General features: G+C 50.7%; 1 protein-coding gene across 4 annotated transcripts in view; it reads right to left on the bottom strand.

Annotated features, from left to right (window-relative positions):
• MECOM (MDS1 and EVI1 complex locus) overlaps positions 1-15,473 on the bottom strand; it is a 46,803-nt gene extending 31,330 nt beyond the window's left edge. For 3 of the 4 annotated variants that reach the window (XM_088523930.1, XM_010218627.2, XM_088523931.1), the window contains exons 1-3: positions 13,998-14,132; positions 5,615-5,717; positions 3,121-3,337 (exon numbers count right to left, since the gene is read on the bottom strand). In XM_088523930.1, the coding sequence (XP_088380056.1) occupies positions 3,121-3,337; positions 5,615-5,663 (266 nt within the window). In that variant the 5' untranslated portion in view covers positions 5,664-5,717; positions 13,998-14,132. Of the gene's footprint in view, positions 1-3,120; positions 3,338-5,614; positions 5,718-13,997; positions 14,133-15,429 lie in introns of those variants that run through there. The other variant, XM_088523929.1, reaches the window with a different exon arrangement.
• Between the last annotated feature and the right edge of the window lie 7,510 nt (positions 15,474-22,983).

Here is a 22,983-nt window from a genome sequence, read left to right as displayed (position 1 = left end):
TAGTGCAAAGAAAACCCAGAGGCCCCATCCTGACAGACCCAAGGCCGCTGAGTTGGGACAGCAGCTCCGAGCACACGGCCTGGCCCCGCTTCCACGCGAGATGCCCCTCTGCACCGCAACGTTCTGCAGGTCACTTGCAAGGGCTCCGGGAGATGATGCATCCATCCCTCCCTAAGGAGATTACTTCACACACACCTCAATATTCCACTGCAGTAATTCTTTCCTGCAGTCTGAATTATTTCTCCCTTATTAATTTCAGTCAAAATACACCTTTGATCCTACTGGGTTATATAATTCCACTCTTGATGGCAGCCCTATTTCAGGTCTAGTGTAAGTGATCAGAATCAAGTCTCTGAGTACCATACACAAAGACAAAAGTTACAGTTTGATTATTAATAACTACATTCAATTAGCTAGCTGTTAATGCATTCATTTCTTAGTCATTTATTTAGTCTATTGGTAGTGTATTCAATCAAGTGTATTTTTTGTTGCGTATCCCTGAATTAATTCCAAATTCAATTCTGAATTCCTTCAATTGCTATTTTAGTGCTCGTGGAGAGCAAGTCCATTTCTTAACACCTGCACAGCTTGGTCACGTATAAAGCTGTGGCTCACACTCTCCCTTGAGCAGAAGAGAAACGATCACTACGTAGTGTAGAAGCAGGGTCACAAAGAAGCTGTCGGGAGCTGGGATTTTCAGCATCAGCCTGCCAACACCAGCGGAGAGAAGTGCCTGGATTTACAGCCTGCCCTGGCTCTTAAAGTCTGATTAGCAACTTTTATTCATGTCAGTGCTTTCACCCTGAGGATGTTGCTTACATCTACCCCTCTCAGGATCTTCTTTCCTTCTGGAGGGAAAAGAAAAAATCTGGCTTTTCCTCCCATTCCTCTGTGACAAGTGAACCTCCCTCACGCACTCGGAAACAACCTTCCCAAAGATCTAAGGAGGTTCCTGTCCCTGGTACCGGTGCCAGCTCCCAGGACGTGGCTCCACAACCTCCCACCAACACAGGGCTGTATCCGCCTCCACCACAGACCCACATCCCATCTTCCTGCTCCGCTATTTCTCAGCTTAATTCCACACCCCCTCAAGCCCAGGTCACTCCAGCCTTTTGTTTTATATAACCTGGATGTAGCACACTTCTGGACTTTTTTTGATGCGAACTGTCTTTGCCATGTATTAGCCTTTCAATAATTCAAGAGTTCGGAGAATGACTGCCTTCACTCTCATTTTTCACTCTTTCTCACTGTGCTGCCCATCTATTTATGATGACTCGTTCTTTGTTTTCTGCCCTTTCTCTTCAATTTTTAATACTTTAAGCTAAATTTACATTTGTTCTATGATTCTCATATGTTAGATATTGTCCTCTAGTTCGTTGGCAGGAAAGAACTTTAATATGGAATAACTCACAGTGTGCAAAAAAATGCTGCTGTCCAGGCCTCTCCCTCACTTACATTACTGCAGCCCTTCGGACTTGATCTACCAACATCAACCCTTTCAAATCAACTGAAAATTAGATACGTGGAGCCAAATCTTGCTCAATATCACCCAACGAACAAGGCACTGTGTCTACACAAGTCCACACTCAGTGGGGTTCACCAAACAGATGGACAGCAGTTTCTGGCACACCGTGTTTTGATTTTTGTGGTAGTGTCACTGATTTTGTGAAGGAAGCGGGTCACAGGATACGCTGCTCGGAGACCTCCTGCGTGACGCTGAACAACCTCTGCTCAGTTAACAGGACCTAAGAGAGTCCTCATTTTGGGAAAGGATGCCACATCTTGCAGAAACAGCACCTGAAATACTCAGTATCAGCTGCCCAAAGTAACAAACTACTGATTGCCAAGTCATTATTTAAGGGGCAGCTGATGATTAGGCAATGCAATATCCTGTTGTCTCTAAAAGGGCAGTTAATGCTGTGACTCAGGTTGTACCCACACGACGGGTAAGAAATGCACTGCCTTAGTAGAGCTGAGAGTCTGGCCCAGAGTTTTGTTATTGAAATACCTCAACACTGTTATGAAATCTTGGCTTAGGCCACCTTTTCTCTCAAAATGAAAGCATTAAGATGTAAATTCATGATCAAAGCACTGCAGAATACACACTCTAAACATCTATCAGTAATTTGCCAAATCTGCTGTAATCTGCAGTGTAACACATTATTTCAGGTAGCCACCAAAGCTACAGTGACAGGACATATATAAATGATCACTATATAAAAGATGTACTTCCCATTACATTCCTGAATGCATATTTCAGGTATACATGCATGCATGTCTACCTATTTAAACAGATAGATATAACAAGAAAAAGGTGAAGCCAAGTGCCCTTTGAACCCATGATTTCCAAAGAAATTAAAATCATTTTTCTGCAGAACTGCTTATAAATCCTGCTTGCCATTGACCCTAAGGGACCATCACTAAAATAGTCAAATGTTTTGCACTGTCTTTGCATTCCATTACTTCTAAAATAAGATTGATTAATGAAAATAAGTCATGGCTGGATAGTGTGGGCCTGATCCTCTTCTCACAGCAGCTGAAGACATTTGTATCATTGCTGTTTTCAGCTGAAGTGGGATAGTTCCATACAATTTACTTCTCAAAAAACTTATGTTGAATGTGATGACCTGAAGGACTGCGCTGTTTCAAGAATGAGAGGCTATATATCAAATATTAACATCTAGTTACATTGTAACTTAACTCTTCCAGGCATGGCTTGTTTGCAAAAGACTCAGAGACATTCTGGGTTACTTCTGCCTACAAACACTAAGTCCAGACCATAGCTCATTTGAACTGTAATCATTTCTCTGATTTCACTGAAACTAGACCAACTTATGACAGCTAAAGAAACGACTATCAGAGGACCAGTTCTTTACAGTCTTCAGGTCAAGGACCAATTCTCAAGGACTTCAGGTCAAGGACTGAATCTCTGAATTACTGAAACTCTATTGATTTCCACGTTCTATAACACCAAACAGCACAGGAGTGCCAGTAAATTTCATATTTATTTTGCATATCAGATGAAGGCAGCAGATTCTGCCCTCGCTGATGCCCTGTATCACCAGACTGAAGGTGTCAGAATTTGCCTCATTCCACCAGGTTTTAAGCATCTGCTCCTACCTTTGTAAGTCTGGGAAGACTTGATCGCACTCTTTACATTCCTGGATTTCATGCACATCCCGAAGGTCGCTCTCGGTGTCGAGCTTTTTCTGGAAGTCCTCCTCCACCATGGAGAAGGCAGAGTGAGGTGTGCTGCAGGGGAACTTCTGGTGGTCTACGAGCTCCGCCTTGGACTCGAAGAGCTGGTCGCAGTCCTCGCAGCGATACTGCCGCTCCTCTGCAAAACACAGATAAATGATGCTTTAATTCTGCAACATACAACAGTGCAATACTATTTATTAACCACCTGGGTCACATCCAATAGGGAACCCTAACACTGTGTGAGATGTATAGGGCCTAAGATGGATATCCAGTGGGAAGCTGTCAGTATCTACCTTTCAGGATGAAGTAGAGTGACTTAGACACAAATGTCAGCATTTAAAATACCCAAGGGGGTGTTAATGGAGATTTTAAAACCTTTTAATTTCCATTATGGTTCTCTTCAGCACCTAAAGCCTGTTCACTGTAAGCCAAGGTGAAAGATAAAGAAGAGAAGGGACCTTGCTTTAAATTCAGTAGGAATAAAATTGGTCTCTGTGTGTTTCTTACTAGAAGTGACCAGAGAAGATCAACAGTACGACCACTTTGGAGTGAACATTTCATTCCATGGATAATAATTACTGTAAAATAATAGATGAGCTGAGGTAAAGCCCCAAAGTAACCTTGGAAAGACATGCCAGGATATTTTTTCTGTTGGATTCTCTATTAATGGTTCGTGTGCTACCCATACATCCTAGTGTGGTTTCAGTGTCATCAGCCCTGCAGACATAAACGCCCACGGGCTCTGGGTCCGTAGGGTACGTGGCAACCTGAGGAGCCTGCCTGACCTCCCACGTGTGCAGCACAACTGGTGATCACTACCTGAGGGCCAAGTTGATCCTGAGAAACCACCACGACGAGAACATTGCTCTGCTCTTCACTGTCCTCCAGGAATAGCTTAGGCCAAGTGAAAACTTGCTGCAGTTTGGGTCTAAATGAGCCCCAAGGGACATTACTTGTATGTAACTGCAGAGCATTTTTCTGGTGTCATTTATAAAATACCCGGTGGAATAGGCACAGAAAATACTATGCTTTAAAAAGGGTTACATTTTTAACAATAAAATTACCACTAAAGAGGAGGGAAAAAAGCTCAACAAATGAATTAATAACTGTGCACTTTTGTTTTTAAGAGACTGTAAGTCACTGCTCCAAGTTGCAAGAAACCACAGCCCTAAGTGCCACCTCTCCTGCCCTGGGAAAGCCCCTGTGCACAGTCCCTGAATCCTTAAGAATTTACAAGACGGGCATAAACTGTAACCTAATGTGTATCAAGGAAATATCCTACAGCTAGCCCCAGCTGTGCCTTTATAGCCCTCTGCACTGCAGACAGCAGAGCCCAAGTCGCTTCTGGAAGTGGGGGCAAGTCTGATGCAACCTAATCTGCAAGGAATGAGCCAACAGTTTACGAGTTGTAGGCAGAGAATCTCTGTAGAGGATAAATAATGAATGAGCCAGGGAAGGAAGAACGACTATGTTCTCAAAAGCGACAGCAACATTAACATCCTGAGATCTTCTCTTTTCAAGAGAATAGAATGATTGTTGTTAAACTAAGTGATAAAAAATAACCTAGAATCAGAGTTCACACACCTTAGCCTGGCAGGACCAATAAAACTGCACTCTCTTCCTCCTTTTGCAACATCCATGAAATGATTACAGTTCAGTTTCAAGCCCTACTGCTGCCCTCATTTACCTCTCTGGACATCTGCTTCTACCAGGGAGGTTGAAATAAGTAAGGGAAACACTGAAAGACATCAAGAGCTGCAAAGATGCAGAGAAAAATGGACCGTGCAAACCAGAGCTCACCAGTTTGACAGGAACAGAATGGAAGTTACAGGCAATTTTTAGGGAAAACAGTTCAACTACAAGTGATGAACAAAACAGACAGCCCCAAAGCCAGCTTTGACATCACTTTTCAGAACAGCAATCCTCCAGAGGGACAGGAGGAGAAAGGCCCTGGCATGACCTCCTGGCTGTAGTTCAACTAAAGGGAATCACAGGCTCATATTTAGGTCATTAGTGGTGTAAATCCCTCAGTGATTGAGAATTTCAGTTTATTCCCAGGCAACCTATGACCTCCCTATCTGGATTCTTCATTGCTAACACTGAAAAAAAGTTTACTCAGAAAACCTAAATTAAGGGACACCAGCAATAGCAATCTTGGTCACAGCCAGTGGCAAAACATCGATAAATAAAAATATATCAATTATGCTAATATTAAATGTATTTATTCACTGACCAGCTTTTAAAAAACAGAAGGGCAGGATTATAGGTATATAATCAGCACAGTTCAGTTCTCTCAGATATAGCAAAGCTATTGTGGATCTCAAGGGGATTCCAAAAGAAGAGAAATCTTCCTAAATTTTCACTTAATCTCAGTGTTAGAGTAGATTAGATGAAACAGTAAAAAGCAGCTGACCGTGAATGTCTGGAGCCATCGCTTCATGTGAATAATCTTCACTCTTCATGAACAGTAACAGCTCCTCTCCAGGTTCAATATCTGCTACAACTCTGTAGAATATCTGAAAAAGAGAACGCAAAGTGAGCAGCATGGAAGGCCACGAGGCATCAAGCCTGGCTAGGAAATACCACTGCATTTACCCCGTGGCGGGTCCTGCCCTGGTTTGGGTGCGGGCTGCCAGCAGGGCCATGGAGAGGTGCCAACTTAGACTATGGCCAACCCGCTCCTTCCAGCCCCCAAGCTTTTGTGCTGCGGGTTTGGGCAAAGCGGAGATTGTTTTCAACAGCCTTGGCTGCACAACGAGCTACGTGATGAAAACTGCAAATATCACCAACAATCCGCATGCTTAGATAAAAACAACCTACGAGTTATCCGTAAAGTGTAACCTCGAATGACTCGCTAAAAGGAGATAACCCCCATTTCTCCTCTCGACTGCTGTGGGAAAGCTATAGGTGCCACCTAAAAACGGACCCGAGAAGATGATGCTGATAAAGCAGTGGCACGGAACCTCCCTCATGTTCTTCAGCATGGAAGACATGAAGGCCAAGAGAGGTTCATCCCACCCGGTGGTACCGGGTGCGACGGGAGAAGAGGCAGAGGCAGCGTCAGGAGAAGAGGCAGAGGCAGCATCTCCCAACGGCAACGTGAGCCACCCCAAACCTCTGTGGCCACGCTGTGTCCTGGCAGGGAATGTGAGGGGCGCTGGGAAGCGCCTCGGAGCAGCTCGGACAAACATTGGCCGCCTCCTTGGGCCCTGCTAAGCCGGGTACACGACAGCTCTGCTCCCCGCGCCGAGCGGCGCCCTCGCGTCTTCCCCCGCACACGGGCGAGCTCGCAGGCCCTGCACCCGCTTTCACACCCTGCAAGAGGCAGGTTGGAGAGGTCTGCGGGCAGCGGGGACACCCGGCGCCAGGCGGCGGTTCCCGCGCGGGGACGGTCCCCGAGGGCGCCCCGCACATACCGCCGTCCTCCAGGAGGTGGCCGTAGAGCCTAACGCTTCCGAGCCGCGCGCGGCCCACGGGCGCGTGCGAAACGTCCAAAAATAACTCCGCGAGACACACTTCCTCCCGGCTGTTTTCTTTTCTCCTCCTCGTCCCGTGCGCTCCAGAGCCGGCGTCGAGCGAGCCGGCCTGCGAGCAGGGACGCGCGCGGATGCTGCCCCGCGGATGACGGGAGCTTGTGCCGGGCTCGTGGCTCTGCTCCCTCCCGTGCCTGTTCCGGGGCCGCTCATTCTCTCCTTGCCCTTCAGACAAGTCTCTGCAACTCCCGTTCCCTTTGGAAACGCGTCAGCATCGAACAGGCCTGGCACAGGGCAGGTCACCCGCTCTGGGGCACTTTCCCCTTAATGTGACTTTTCGCCAATTTACACAAGTCCCATAACCCAAGCAGCGCGTTCGAGGCCCTGCACTAACTCCAGCAGCTCCGAAGGAAAAATGACAGCACCGTCATCGTACTCCTCTTCTCCAGTCACAGTGAGAGGAGCAAGAAGATGGGGTGCCCACAACAGCTGGCAGCAGTGAAAATGGTGATGTAAAACACAAAAAGTGAAAAAAATCTGGACGCTCCACAGCAAAGGCTGCAGCGACCGCCTACCTGCCCCTGCTGCTGTCTGTAGGTAAGGGAAGAGCCAGCAAAATGGTGCAGTTTAAGTAAAATGCTCTTTTTTAAATTTTGCATCACAGAACTAAAGCTGCTCCAAAACCAGGTCCAAGCGACAGATCCGAACTACTGGCATTTTGGCATTACTATTAAAATGATTATTTTAACTATTAATAAAAAAGTATTAAAAAATCATTGCTGTACATTCAACAAGAAAGTGACCACACTAATCGGTCACAGAGCACACTGCGTTCCAGCAAGGATCTAAAATCAGCCACACTGCACTTCAAAACAATCTGATCTGATTTGAATGGACGTCCCTGTTACTTCCTGGAATCCACCGGAATCGTCCTGCCTGGGAACACGGGCTACGTTCAAGCGCGTTTGGTGAAAAGGCCCAAGCTCGAGGAGGTGTCAAGCAGCAGAAGCCTGCGCAGAGGTGCCAGGATGCAGCACGTCCCGGGTGGGAGAGCTCAGGAATGACTCCCAAGCCACGTCTGCCTCCCATGGCTTTGCAACCAACACTGAGCTGTACTTCAGACATTCTCATTTTGTTTTAGGAAAGGGCCATGTGGAACACACAGACTTTTGCATTCTAAAGCCTAGAGGCTCCTTGGCTACGCTCCTGCCTATACTATAATTAAGGATTTTAATTTTTTGACTTCAGCTGGAGCACAACTTCACCTCCGCAGCCCGCCAAGCCCGCGTCGTTACCTGACCTGGTTCCATGCCCCAACCCGGCAGCCCTCACGCCTGCTCCCCGACGAGCCGCACGCGGGCGAGGAGGACACGTCCCCGTCCCATGCTGCAGAGCCACAACCAGGCATAAAAAATAAAGGAACGCGCCACTGACTTTTAAAGGGACGAATAAGGCCTCATTGTTATGAATCCCAGTTTACTTTTCCTGGTCAGGCACTTGAAATTTTATTTATGCTTAATAGACTGCGTTTGGCATGTGTAAAGATGACAGAAGCGTGAATTACGAACGACCTTCAACCTAGGCAGGAAGTTGTAATAATTGCAATAATAGGGGAGAGGCGCTCGCTGCGGGCCCCGCGCGCCGCTGCCGCCGCTTGCTTTGAAGGCGCCCGCGCGGGGACCCAGGGAGACAGCGCCGGTTCTCGGGGCACAAAAGCGACGCTTGGGTCTACACGGGTGGACAAAGTCAGCGGCCGAGAGCAGCCCGTCTGCAGTCCTCGGCCTGGGGAGACGTTTCCTTCTCCTGCATCCTGCTAACACTCGTCCTTGGGTGCATAAGAACGTGGAAAACACTGCCTGTGTCCCGAGCTACCCAGGAAATCCAGATTGTGAGAGACGCGAGTCAGACGCGGGCGCAGGTAGCTGCTCCTCTTCCTGCTGAAGTTACCTCCTGAATGCATCGAACCGGCTTCAAGTGTGGTGGGGAGGCACCACATAACTAATTTGGGTCCCACAACAGGCTGGCAAGGGAAAGGATTGGACTGACTGCAGCGGGGGCAGACACCAGCTAGGAAAAGATGGAGAAAAGGAAGGGGTATAAAAGACGTGCCGAATGCAGTGGTAGTGCCCAAGCTAACGAGGAGCTCCGCACTAAAGGGACAAGGGCAATGGGAGGATTACTGCCCCACCTCCTGGAGGTGAGAAGGACAAATGAATAAATAAGCATGTAACAGGATGTAATTAAGTATTTGAGAAAGAAAAAAATAAATATAAAAGGTGTCTGGACAACCAGGACTCAGTTTTCGCTCCTTGGCTGAATACTTCCCGGGGCTGCGGCACCGTATTATGCAGTCCAAGGCAGGTCCTTCTCGCCATGCTCAGGCCTGAACTGAGATCAGGCCATAAACTGAAGTAAACTGGAAGTTTTTTTCCAAGGGTGACCCAGAGGCAGCTTTCCAGGGAAAGCTTCGTGAATCCCTGCTGGGCAGGCGGCCGTGTGCCCTCCCCCTGCCCAGGGCAAAGTCCTTCCCTTCTGATGTCCCTAGGAGGCCAAAAGTGCCCCAAAACGGGGACAGAGGAAGCAGCCTGGGGAGAGGGCGCTGGAGCAAGAGGGTCCCGGCCATCCGCGTTTGCTGAGGAAAACATCCCTGTTGCTGTCCCAGGCTGTGTCCTGTCCTGTGTCTTGAAAGCGCCGGGTTGACCCCCCAGCTGCGGTCACCCGACGAGACTCGTGTCTTCTTGATCGTGTCTTTATCCTGGTGCATTTTAGGCCACTGCAGCGGGTGCTCGTGGGCAGCCGGAGCAGGAGCGATCCCACATGGATCACGGCCGTCTCGCTCTTCCCGTGGATGGGACCGCGGTGAGGAGTCAGCTGTGACGTGGGGCAACGTGAACCCCCTCCACAAAACGCGGCAGCAGCTCGGCGCGTTGCGGCCTGTCCCATCACCGCTGACATCTGCAACCCCTGCGGTCCTGCTGGGGCCACCGCGCCACCAGTCCTGCTCTCGGAGAGATAACTCGCCTTGCAGACGGCACCTGGCTGCTTTTACTCCGCATTAATGGTCCATAGCAAGCCTAGGACTATGAGAACGACGGCAACTAGTTGCCACTTGCAGCTCTGCGAGAAGCCGCTGCGGGGCCGGGTCACGTCAGGACAGGGTGACGCTGGGCGGGAGGCTCCACTGCACATCCCACCCGGCATCGCCTCCGTGGGCGGCCAAGGGGACCACGGCGGCCCGGCTCCCCATTCCGGCAGCCCCGCTCCGATGCCGCCGGGCATGGGCAGCTGGATCAGGCTTTGTTTGCTCCAGAGAACCCCTAGGAAGGGGAACGGCAGCACAAGGTGCCCCCGAGCCGAGCGCGCACGTGTCCCTCTGCTCCACGGCCCAGAGCAGCCCCTGGCGACAGCAAAGCCACAAAACTACCCCCAAAACCCAGCGCCCGCGCGGGGGACTCCGAGCTCGGCGCTGCTGGAGACACCGGCCGCGCGCAGGGCCGGGGACACTGCCACGAGCGGCTGCAACGCGGCGCCGCGGGCCCGGAAAGTTCATAAAACCTGCGAGACGCGACGAGCTCTGGTCACACCTGCAGCCGCGGGGTCGCTGGCCAGGGCTGCATCCCGGCACCGGGAACAGCGATACTACTGGTTTTCCCCCATTCCAGCAGCTTGTACTTGAGCAGCAAATTTAAAAAATAATAATAATAATAAAAATATTTCAGGTCACATAGCAAATCCAAACCTCAGCGGACTGACCCCAAACCACGTGGACGTTTCAACCGATAAGGCAGAGAGGATCTTCAGGGGCTGCTTTGCTAAGGGCAAAACCTGGAAGCTAAGAGCAGCTTTGCCGATTAGATGGTTCTAACACTGTCTGAGGTCTGCAAGCAATAAGCAAGTCAAAAGAAAGAAAAAAAAATCAGGAGTTTTAACTGAAACTATTAACAACTACATTTCTTTAAAGAAAAAAAAAAACATGCATTTTTATAACTTTAAGATGACTGCAGTCCCAGTTTGAAAATGCACTGATTGCATGACAGCTCCCTTGCAAGACATTGCTGCCGTTGGGCTGTATTTTCAAATGCATTTTCACTACCAAACGTATTTTAAAATTTTTAAATAATGCTTTTCCTGAGTCAGCAGCCAGACAGCCTAACAGCGCTAATCAGTCCGAAGCCATTAAAAAGTTCAGCTAAAAGGTGTTTAACAATAATAGAGTCACCCAAGTTAGCAAAAAAACTTGTATCGAATCGTAGCTGACTCCGAGCTGAAAAAACACATTCCAGGGCAATAATAGTGACAAGACTGTTTGCAGCTCTGCACATACTGCAGTCTCTTTGGGGAAAAGGAAAAAATGAGACTGTACTATTTGTGGAATTTTATTATTCATATACATCTTGAGTTACATACTTTCAGGTCAGATTAGGTATGACAGGAGATAATAGGAAGACAGCAAAGAGAAATCCTAGATCGCCTTCATTTGAAATAAAAAACGAGGAAAAAAATACGCAGCTTTTAAACCCTACTCCGCTCGCAGTCACATGAAATACGAGTTGCACGCAGCATACATGTTTTGACTGCATCCCACCATTACCGAGCCGTTCATCTCGGCAAAGCTCATTTATAAAGTTGCAAGAAAGAGCCCAGGCCCTTTGCAAAGCTGATCCTAAGCAATGAAACCCAACCTCAGGCATGAATCGGGGTGCTGCCTCTCTGGAAAAAAAAAACTAATAGAGAAAATAACTCCCCAGATTGGCTTTTCTCCCCTTTTTTTGGCTCAATGGCTGCAGGTCTGAGGGTCACCTCATGCTGCCTCTGACCCGGCCGTCCCCGCGCTGCTGTGCAGCCCGCGCAGGGCTCGGGGCGCTGGCAGCACCCGCCACCTTCCCGGGCCGTGTTTGCTTGGGAATTTTACAGATGAGTTGAAGCAATTAGGGGCGAACAATTGCCGCGGACGCGGTGTCCCCGGCGCTGCCCCGCGGCCAGCAGCGCCGCGCGCGGCGGGGACGGGCCCTGCGCGGACGGGGCTGCTGCGGGAGCACCGCAGGATGGAACCGCTTCATTATTGTCATTATTATTATTATTGTCATTATTATTATTATTATTCTGGCCGGGTCAAGCAGAGAAGGGCCGCCGCACGGGCACCCTCGCGTGTGTCGCTCCCTGCGCCCGGGCGCGCTTGGCCACGCGACGTCCCTTCCCCTGCTCGGCATCCACGCAATTTTATGTTACCTCTGCAGAGCCCGTGCCAGAATAAAGCAGGAGGAGGAGCTGTTAGAAAGGCTTTGGGGGTTTAAGATTCAAGAGCACATTTTAAGCATTAACTTTTTAGGCTACGGTCATAAAACACTGGAGTATGTGTACAATTTTGTGGGTAGGTTTTCAGTGTTTCCAGAGGGCCACAGGAACAACAAGCTCTTGCTGACAGCGCACCGTTCGCAACAGGCTACTTGCAAGACGAGCGATTTTTAATTTTCAAATCTCAGCAACAATAAGCCCGAAAAATACGGCACTACGAACAGCGTGATACCGCGCAAAATGAAAAACAAGTCTCCAGTGAATGAAGGAAATTACTGGCAGCAGTACAGCCACCATTACCAAATCTCAGAAATGTAAACACTAAGAAAGAGAAGCCTTACAAGCGCCATAACTTTCATTCCAAAAACGTCAAAACACGGCTGCACATTAGTGTGTCAGAGGAGAGATGCTGGTATTTTGGGCTAGCATCTATTCTGAGCCACAGCTCAGCAATATCAGAGTGAACACAGTAAGCTGTTTTTACCAATTCACGTGATTCCTTTTACGGTCTTACCTATTTATGCCAGCTCTTGTTGAACATAAAATATTTGAATTTGCTATTTCAATTAAACTATATAGCTTCCTTTTTGTATCCCAGGTATATAAATGCTCTGCACTGAGAGAATTTATTGTTTTTCAGTATAAAACATATTTCGGCTTGGAGAATGTATTTTTCATTTACTAATAATCTTTATGGTTTCTTTAGTTAAACCAGCTGCTATATAAAAAATAAATTACATCTCAGTCGGCTGCTTCATTCAGTATTACATGTGCTCAGGGCTGAATTTTAAAAGTTGAAAATTAAAGGGATCCTCTATCATAGTTTCTGAAAAAAAAAAAAAAAAGCCTATCTAAAGACATTTTAACCAAGCATTTCATATGAGCTAAACACCTAATACTGTAACATTGCTGGAAACAGCAGCCTGCCCCACATTCATTTCCTACATGTAAGGAATTTGATTGGAAAGAATGATTTCTAATTGAGGCTTTGTGTCTGCTTGTGATTCTTCCTTCAATACTGTCAAGGCAATTAAATCAGCTAAAGATAATCTTTAACATTCACCTGATGCAGTTAATTAAGTGGTGAAAACGAAGCACAGTGATTAGAAGAACCAAATGTTATGTTGCTGGTATCAAAGTCGAAATTTGAAACAAGAGCTCACAGCCAGTTGTTCCTTTGCTATTTTAGACATTTTTACTTTCAAGAACTATAGCTTCACCAACCTAACCTCACTCGTTAAAATATCTCATAACGGCATGCACTATTTGCAAACTCAAGCAAACCTTGATTTAAGCAGCACCTAATAACTCATCAGTATAACTGAAAGCACGATGCTTTACTGCGTTGTTCCTCTGCCTACGCCTGCCTTTTTTTTCCTTAAACAACACACAAGGATAAATAATGTTCGAGCCCAACAACGAGTGGATTTTTAAAGTACGCTAAAAGAAAAGGAAAAGAAACCCACGAAACAGGGCACTTCAGTGCAGAAGCATTACGAGTTCTCAGGAAGAGCATAACCATAACACAGTTCATGCATGTGCACGTTCAAATGCAGAGCCCTGCTCGAATGAAGAGCTCCACTTGTAGCACTGTCCATTTTGTATCTTCGCCCTCATTCTTTCCATTGATTTCACAATACAGTTCTTGATTAAAACTCAAGGTTTTAATTTAGCAAGGCAATGGCATCAGAACAGGCACCCCAAAAATGTCACTAACTCAAAATCAGAAAGTACTGCATATCTGAGAAAGTCATCCCAGTTTTCATCTGGAATAAGATTAAAAAAAAAAAAAAAGAGTGGGGGAATCAGACAACAGTGTGGGAAAAAAAATGGAAAATTCGTATAATCTGCACCCACAGTCAAAATTATTCTACTCTGCATTTCACATCTGTGCCTTATCTCTTGCCATAACAGCAAACATGCCAAAATCTGTTGTGAATTGCTGTTTTGTTCTTTTTTTTTTTTCTTCCCTCCAGTGACACCTTAGAGTTCCTTAAAAAGTAAGTCCAGAAAGTGAATGCCACATACCTGATCGCTTATCTGACATGCAACAAGGTTGTGCTGATTGTAGCATCCAGCAAACTTGATATATTTGAGCCAGTTTCCTACATCTGGTTGACTGGCATCTATGCAGAACTTCACATTGCAAAACTCATCCAAGATCTAAAAAGAAGAATATGAAAGCGTGAGTCTTTCCACTCCTGTCCGGGCATTCTAATTACATGATAAATCACAGGTTTTCAGGTAAACAATATATGCATGTTTACTCACAAATATGCTTCTCTAGAGAGGTTTTTTTTAGAATTATATACAGAATTAAATACATATCAATAAAAGGAAAATAAGTACGCAGAAAAAGGTTTTAAACAATGTTTACACACAAGCAAGATGTTGTCTATTTACTGCTATGAAACACTGCGTTAAATTAATAACAACCTGATTTTCTTGGCAGTCATTGGTGACCATTTGCACTTAAAATTATGGTTTTTTAATTAGAGGCGATTCTGTCAGGGTGCATAGCAGAAATTATTAAAATAGGTGGCGTTGTCGTGGTTTGGGGCTGCTGTTTTGTTCCCGAATCGACGCTGCGTGCGGCTCCCCCTCCGCCTTCCCCCACTCGCTCCGCAGCCTCCCAAACTCCAAAGTTTGGCCCCGAGTTATTCCTCCCGCTTGGCCATTCCGCCTCCAAGCCCTTCCGTGCCACCCCTAAATCACTCCACTTAATTGCGGCGAATAACACACACTCCCCACGCCGAAGTGGGGAAAAGAAACGCGAAAGCGCGTAAACACTCGCGCAAAACGTGGCAGCGCGCAACACGTACCAATAAAGGGCTCCAATTAGGCGCACAACAAACACAGACGAGGCGCTCGCTCGCGGGGCTCCGCGCTGTGACAAACCGCCGATCGCGACACGCCGCCGACTATCGCGACTTGCGGCGGGGCGCGCCGCCGGCCCCGCGCAGCGCCCGCGGGACGACGCGTTTGCGCCGCGCCGGGCGCATCCTGCTCCCGCAGCGAACGGGCCCCCGTCTTATTTAAAAGAAAATAAAAGAAAACGCACCAAACGGGCGGAAAACGCCCGTGCGCCCGGGGCGGCTTCAGCGCGACCCGCGGGTGGGGGGCGCGCAGGTAACGCGGGGCCGGATCGGGCCCCCGCGGCCTCGCTCCCTGCCGGGGCGGAGGGGAGAAAATAAGGCAAAAAAAAAAAAAAAAATGTCCGAAAAGCCCCGAAACGGCCCGACGGGCGGCCCGGGACAGCGCGAGGCGCCGCGACGCCCCCTCCTCTCCTCTCCTCTGCGGGGGCTGCGTCTTCCCTCTGCCCACAGCCCACTCGCGGTGGGGGGGCTCGTGTCCCTCCCGGCCCGGCCCGGTCCGGGGGTCCCGGCAGGGTCCGAACTCCCGCCCCGTCCCGTGGGGTCCCCTGGGGGCGAGGAGGGGGGGGGGGGGCTCGTGCTCTTACCTTGTGTCGCCGGGAGCCTGCGGGACACGGACGGACGAGGCGGGGGTGGGGGTGGAAGGGTGCGGGGGGTGGGGAGGGAAAAAAATAAAATGTAAAAAAAAAAAAAACCAAATATCCTTCAGGCGGCGACGAGCAACATTTGTGCGGGCGGAGGCCGCGGGTGCGCGGGGCTGCGCGGGCGCTGCGCGGGGCGCCGCCGCATCGGCAGGGGGGCCGGGCCGCGCCGGGCCGGGCCGGGCCGGGCCGGGCCGGGGGGGCGCTCAGCGGCGGCCGCGCTCGGCGGCTCCCTCGCCGCTCGCCATCACCTTCCCCTGCGGCCCCCGCTGCTCCGATCGGGGCGAGCGGGCGAAGAAAGTTATCCGGGAGAGAGCCGGGGAAGGCGGCGGGGGGAAGTAAAAAAAAAAAAATTAAGAAATCCCTCTTTAAGGAAGAAAAGGGGGAAAAAATGGGAAAAGAGGGGGGGGGGAAAAATAGTGGCGGGGGCGCGCGCGCCCTCCCCGCGCAACCAAACAAACTTCTCCCACTTGGCGCCGGGGTCGGCACCGAGTGCGCGGGCGGGCGGGGGGCGGGCGCGAGCGGGGCGGGCCGGGCGGGGGCGGCTCCCCCCGCTCCCGCAGCCCCTCGGCGGGGCCGCCCGCGGCGCTGCCCCCCCCGGGCTCGGGGCAGGGTCTCTTTAAAGCGGGGCGGCCCCCGCCGCCTCCCGCCGCCTCCCCCCGCGCCGGGGCCGGGGCCGGTGCCCGCGGCGGCCGCTTAAAGCGGCAGCGGCCGCGCGGGTCACGGCGGGGTCGCCCCGCGCCACCCCCGGCGGGACCCCGCCGACCTCCCCCCCCCCACGGCGACCGCGCAGCCCCCGACTAATATCTTTAATAAAATGCACCTTTCCCCCCCCCCCGCCATGGCCTTAGCAGCGGTTTTTCCCGAGACCCCCGTTATTTTTATTTATTTGTTTGTTTTTCCTCCAGCGGAACAACCGTCCCGTTCGCAGCCGCTTCCTAAGCGATTCCTCCCCTCCTCTCCCCCCGCTTATTTATTCGGTAACGAATCGCATGGATGGAGGCGGTGGGCGCGGAGAAGCTGCGGAGAGAGAAATGTATATTGGGGAGGGGGGAAGTGGAAAACAAAAAGGAGAAAAAACAAAAGAAAAAAAAGAGGGCTGAAATTTCCCCTCTTGCTGCACGTTCCTGAAGTGCCACTTTTTTTTTTTTTTTTTTTTTTTTCCTGTAAGTGCAAATATATTTCTCAGCCTAAAAGTCGATTTCTCTTTGCGGGGGAAGGGGGAAGGAGGGCAGGGGGAGGGCGAGGAGCGGAGTGACAAGAGATGATGATTAATTCGTCTCAGCGGCCTGTTATCTGTGACATTGAACTGTTATTTCAGATAATGGCTATTGTTCGAGGCGGGGAGGGGAGAGAGAGGAGGGAGGGGGGAAAAAGGGGAAAATAATAATAATAATAAAAAAAGCCCCACACCACCCCGCGCAGAGTTGTGGTAGGTAGGACAGAGAGAGAAAAAAAAAAGGGGGAAAAGAAACTCTTTTTGTCAATAACCTCAAAAAACCTGGTGGGAGATTCCCAGGGAGCCCGGGCCTGAGAACGTCGCGCGGGGCCGGGCCCGGGTTTCCTGCCCTCCCCGCTGCCCATTGTGGGAGCCCTGCCCGCTGCTGCCGGCGCTTTATTTTTTTTTCCCTTTCTCTCTCTTTTTTTTTTTTTTTTTTAATTTAGCCATAAATTGGAGCGGCTCGAGCTATGAGCTGTTCTATTTTCTTCCTGTCAGGATGAGGGATTTGTTTTATGATGCATTGTGTATTAAATACAAGTAATCTGGGAAACTGATTGCTCGAGCCCATAGGCCTGATCGGAGGCTCCGATAGGGAGCCGGGCCTCCCCCCTTTCCCTCCAGCAACCCCCCGAGCTCCGCCACAAAACGGGGAAACGCCGGGGGACAAACAACAAATATTATATATATACTTATATATAGGGGGTCCCGGTACCGGCAGCGGGTCCGGCCGGTACCGGCTCCGGGGCGACGCCGCCCGCGCCCGCCAGGTGGCGCTGGGCGCTGGGGCACCGTTACGGGACGCGCTGGGCACCTATATATATATATATATATATATATATATAAATAAAATATACATATACTATATATACTCTCCGGGCACTCTTCTCCTCCGAGCGCAGCCCGAGCCCACGGGCGCTCCGTCCCGCCGGCGCCTGTTTACTGAACGCGAGCGGAGGCGGCGGGAGCTCGCGCTCGGCCCGCGGCGATTCCCGCCGGGCTGAAAGACGACGCCGCTTCTTGAGCCTCTAACTTCACGGTCGTCCCCGAAGCAGAAGTGCTCGTAATGGAGACCCTATGGGCGCCGCGCGTTCCAGCACGTCATTAAAGCAGCGCGACGCGGCGCGCGCCACGTGGAATAGCTGCACTGTCCACTTCCAACGGGCTTCCGAGGACGCTGCTGCACAGGACAGTGCTGCACAAGCTGGCAATTTTCTTTCCTTTTTCCCCTTCTTTTTAAATGCTGTAAATGCTCACATTAAGCTTAATATTATCCTCCACGTTTATAGACTGAGCCACTTCGTAACCGCATTTCTAAGTGGGGTTTAATGTTATATTTCTCAAGGTGACTAAACACAACATTGAGCATCCTGACTAACACTGTGGTGAGCGCTTGAAATACTGGCTGAGTACATCAAGCGCTGGGGCAGGGGAAAAGGGAAAAGCAGAGCGGAGCGGAGCAAACAAACAGCGGGACGGACGCGCGCGCAGCCCCCGACGGCGGCGAGTCCCATCCCTGCCCGCGCGCTGCTGCACATCGCGGCCTTTTTGAAGAAACAGAGTGAAACGCAGCAGAACTAGGAGCGCTGCCGCTCGCCCGTGGCGCGGCAGGGCCGGCGGCGGCCCCGGGCCTTTCGCCGGCAGCCTCCGAGCGAGGCAGAGGAGGAGGAAATTAAAGGTAAAAAAAAAAAAAATGTAAATAAAAAATTTCCCTTGGTCTGGAAATGGGCCCAACTGAAGGCATGTTAATCTCCACCTCAGTAATTTGGTTCTTCTGGAGAAGACAGAAGCCCTGCTGCTGTGCCCTGCACTTCATAAATCACGTCTTTATGTGGACAAGGTCAGGGCACCTAACAGCTCAGACATGGGCCTTCGCAGTGGCTCGCGGGGCTCCGGCATGTTTATTCTCTCGCGCAGATCTCCGAGGAGCAGGCCAGCACGCTTCTAATTACTTCTGATTATTTTCATTTGCCAGGGTCAGTCTGGCTCTGCCGGCGCTGCCGGAGGGGGGATTTCCTCCCCCCGGGGCGGCCCGGCGGGGGATTAGCGCTCGCGCGGCCGCCGTGGGGACCGGTCCCCCCTTTGGGGGGCCGGATGCCAGGCCGGGCACCCCGCACGGCGGCCGGGGATTCGCGCTCTGCGAGGAGGAGGTGGAAAAATCCCTACCCCGGGAATAGCGCCTGCCTTGGGAGGCGTGCAGAGCAAAGGAAGAGCTGAAAGGAAACAGCAGCAAAAATGCATAGACAGGGCTGCAAAAGAAGGGGAAAAGGGGAGAAAAATGGAGTGGAGCGTGTGTAGGCGGCTGGATAGCTGCGCTCGGGGAGGCGCCGCGGGGCTCGACCCGGCGGCAGGGCAGCCCCCGGCGCGGCGATGCCGTTCCCTGCTCCCAAACCCGCGCTGTGCCGGCGTCCTTCCCGCCCGGAGCAGCGCTCCTGGGTCAGGCCTGCGGGCTGGCGGAGGAGAGGGGGCCTGGGGGCTTGACGCTTCATCCCAAATCCCTCGGGATCTCGGGGCAAACGGAGCCCTTCCCGCGCACTGAGCACAGGCGCTGACGGGGGAGCCTCACGGTGGTTTTTCCTTTCCATCCATAAGGGAGGCATAAAGAGAGACTATCGCTTGCCTGCGTGCAGCAGCACGTGGATTTGCTCTTGCCTTGGGGAGAAAAGGTGGGACAAGCGGGCTCTAGATGCCACCTTTCTGTTCGTTCTGTCCATCGCTTCCGTTAAGAAGAGCCTGGAAGGCTCCAAATCCCACCGGGCCCTTCCCGCGCTCGCCCTTGCTGCACACGCAGAGTCTGGAGCCGGGCATGAAGAGGTAACACGTTGCTTAGGAAGCCACCCCGGCCGGCTCCTTTCAGCACTTGCCATGTGCAGGGCAGTCCAGCGCTGCCCTCCTGCCCGCCCCAAAGCTGTGCGTATTTTCCTGCACTTTTACCTTTCTCATATTGTGAAAGAAAGGCAAAACTCTGAAGAACCTGGGAAACTCCCTCCTCGATGCCCTTGTCCTACGTCTACGCCCGGGAAGGGCCTTTTCCCCTTAACCCCTAACGGTGGGAGAGCTTAGGCTGCTCCCCAAGCAGAGCACAGCCCTCCCAAATCTTCCGACAGTACCAGGAAAAGGTGTTTCACATGTCTGTTTTTGCACTCTCTCATTCATACTTGCTGGAATACAACTGTACACCCTATTCCAAGTTTGTGCCCACTTTTGGTTGCCACGATTTCCCCCCTAGGTTGGGCGGTGAGACCCTGCGAGCGGAGGCCAGACCTTGCACAAGGGACATGAGGCTCCCACCTCGCCTGGTCGCTCCTCCTCCGGCTCAAACGGGACTTTTGGCAGGAGCTGCTCTAAAAACAGACTAAAAAATGCTCTCACGGCCCTAACACTGTCCCGGGAGCCCCAGCACGAGGGCACCGTACCCGGGAGGTGGAGAGCGGGTGAAGGGACTTTGCCAACCTCCTTGGGAGGCGTGTGCATGAGGATGCAATGGGGATCCATTAACTCTTTACAATTCTTTTTTTTTTTTTTTTTCTTAATTTTCATGTGTTTTCATTTGCCAAACAGCTTTGTGGCCATCTCCGAAAGCCCTTTTCCAGGCTCCGAAGCAGCATCCCTAGGAGCTCAGCGCAAGCCCCGGTGATGCCACGGAGCCTGGGTCTCGCCAAGGCCTGGCAACAGGATCTGTAAAACTAAACGGTGGAAACCGGGAAGGAAAACCATCAACAAGTGAGAATGTCAGGCTGAAAAGGAAGAGCCATGAAACAGCCCGTACGCCCCGCCAATTCCTGTGATGCGCAACAGGATGTGCTATTTTAATCATCGATTTTAGGAATGAACAGTGACATTCAAAGCCTTCCTACTGTAGCCAGAGCTTTAATTTAACTAGGTGTACCGGAGTGGACATAAACACCTGTGGGCTTTATAAGAGTGCAAGGCCATTTATCACTCAATAAAAAGCGCATTTGAAGGTTTTCAGGTGGGCACCTGCCGACGCGGGAGCGCGGGCACGGCCGGCCCCGGCGCCGCGGCGGGATGCGCATCCGGCACGGTGCTCCGGCGGCGCGGCCGGGACGCCTTCCTCCCACGGAGGCTTCGCGTTAATCCCAGCGCAAGGACCCAGCAGCGCTGCCTAAGCCCAAGCTGGCGCCTTCCTGCTCCGAAACGACTCATAGGTGAAACTCCTGCCAACGGTTTGGTGGACGAGGCCGCGGACTGGCACTCGGGGACGCTCCCTCCCGGCGCTCGCGAGGTCGACCCTCATCCCCGGGGCGCTCGGAGCCGACGCGTGACCGCTCCGTGCTCGGCTCGCCCGATCCGGGCGCGTTTGCGATGCTTCTGCACATACATTAGTCACACACCGGTAACGGCGCGTGATCCATCCCGAAAAACCCTCCTCTGGGAGCTACCTGATTTGCCCCGAACAGCTTCGCTGGGCGCACGGGGAGCACTAGAAACACACGGCGCCTACCGGACCCCGGGATCGCTCCGTGCCAAGTGCAGAACATGGGAATTTTAACTTCTCCCCTGTCACGGGGGGAGCGAAAATTCCATATTTCACTTAATCTCTAGCAACGCTGCTGTAAACTCTGCCTGCCTCCTGCTTCTGAACGCCCTAGCGTCGTGCTTACCTGCAAAACCTCCAGCAGAACACATCGGACATGGGAGTCGAGAGGAGCCTCCTCTGCTAACAGAAACACGTGTGCTGATCACAGGAGGTTATTAATAAAAACGGCCCTGAGCATCGCCATATCTTTGTGGCAGATTTTTTTCCATAAATGACTTGAATGTTATCCAAGTTGGAGAAAACGCTCCTACCTACCCATAAACTTGGAAATTAAGGGCTTTTTCCTGCTCAGACGTAGATCCCTCAGGGCCCTTGTGCTCTGGCATGCATCCCTTATTTGCTGAAGAAATTTCAAACTTGGTAATTTAGTACCCTACTGATAAAACAAAGAAAAAAAAAAAGAGAATTTAGGCATGTGTGCATGCAAAGGAGGGCAGTAAGCGGTACCGCTTCAGGCATTCTTTTCCTGTGGCTTTCTTTCTATTTTTTTTTATACACAAGTCATGCTGCAGATTTTGTGCAAGATTCAGAGGGAAAACATTCCCAAGCTATAAGATGCATATCAATCCATAAACCGAGTTTCGCAGACGCAAAATGACCTGCAGAATTTAAATGAGGATGGAGACTCTTTTATACCCACTTTTCTATAAAACTTATTAAAGCTTAAGGTGTTGGGCTAAATTTGCCCCCAGCAGAATTACAAGTATTGGCATTATTAGTATCACAGCAGCACCTAGAGGCCCCAGCTGAAACTGGGATCCTGTGTGGGGATAAAATAAATAACCAGGAGCCTCTGCCCTGCCAGGGTTCCGACTGACACGGGCAGGAATTGGGAAAGATCCTCCGGGTGATACAACACACGTGAACCTCCGTGTGCCTCTGCTATATCTAGCACTGCTATCGAAAATGGAAGCTGCGAATGCTCATTAGCACTTCAGAACTGATTAACTCTTGTTTAACCCTCCAAATTAATTCGGGAATTATGTCGCAAACAAAGAACAGTAGCTTTAGATCTGCTGGGAAATACTTCTACGGAAAGAAGCAACTGAATTGCCTGGGATAATTTATGACACGTGAGTTTTCTAAATCCAAAATATTTCTTTTATACATCCAGAAATGTGTTCAGGTATCATAAATGAACATTATGAACCACATTATATGAACATGATAAAGCTGGGGGGTAATTCTGCAGCACCTTAAGTTTACATTTGCCTGCATTTGACAAGCAGCTGTTTGGAAGCCCTATATGCACTATACTTCTGTTTGATGTATACACCTATTTGGTCTGTTTACCCTCGATTTTGCAGGTTAAAAAAGGAGGACAGAGACAGGACAAAGAGCACCGCGATAATCTCCGTCCTTGAAGGAAGTGGTAACAGTGTCGGCTATTGGCGCCTTGGCAGTTGGAGCATCCTTCCTCTTTATCCATGAACAGAAAAGAGGGGAGAAAATCAGCAACAGGGGCAAGGACAGAGCAGGAACCTCCAAACTGCAGTGAGATCCCCCTGTGATGCAGTCCTGCCGTGCCACGGAAAAGAAAAGACCGGAATAAAATAAAGAGAAGACACAAGATGCAAGTGGGGTGGAAGGGAGGCTCTGCTGCCTGGGCTTGCAAACAGCCCCTGGGCCCGGCGGCCCCTCCACACCTCGACTTGAGGGATTCGGGTGGGAGTAGAAACAAATTCCGGCTAAAAGGAAAGGTGAGCGTGTGTTCTCGGGT

The sequence above is a fragment of the Tinamus guttatus genome, unplaced genomic scaffold (assembly GCF_059628265.1).
Source record: "Tinamus guttatus ecotype Peru unplaced genomic scaffold, ASM5962826v1 Tinamus_guttatus_pri_ptg000198l, whole genome shotgun sequence".
NCBI lineage: Eukaryota > Metazoa > Chordata > Aves > Tinamiformes > Tinamidae > Tinamus > Tinamus guttatus.
This window is presented reverse-complemented; position numbering and strand designations above follow the sequence as displayed.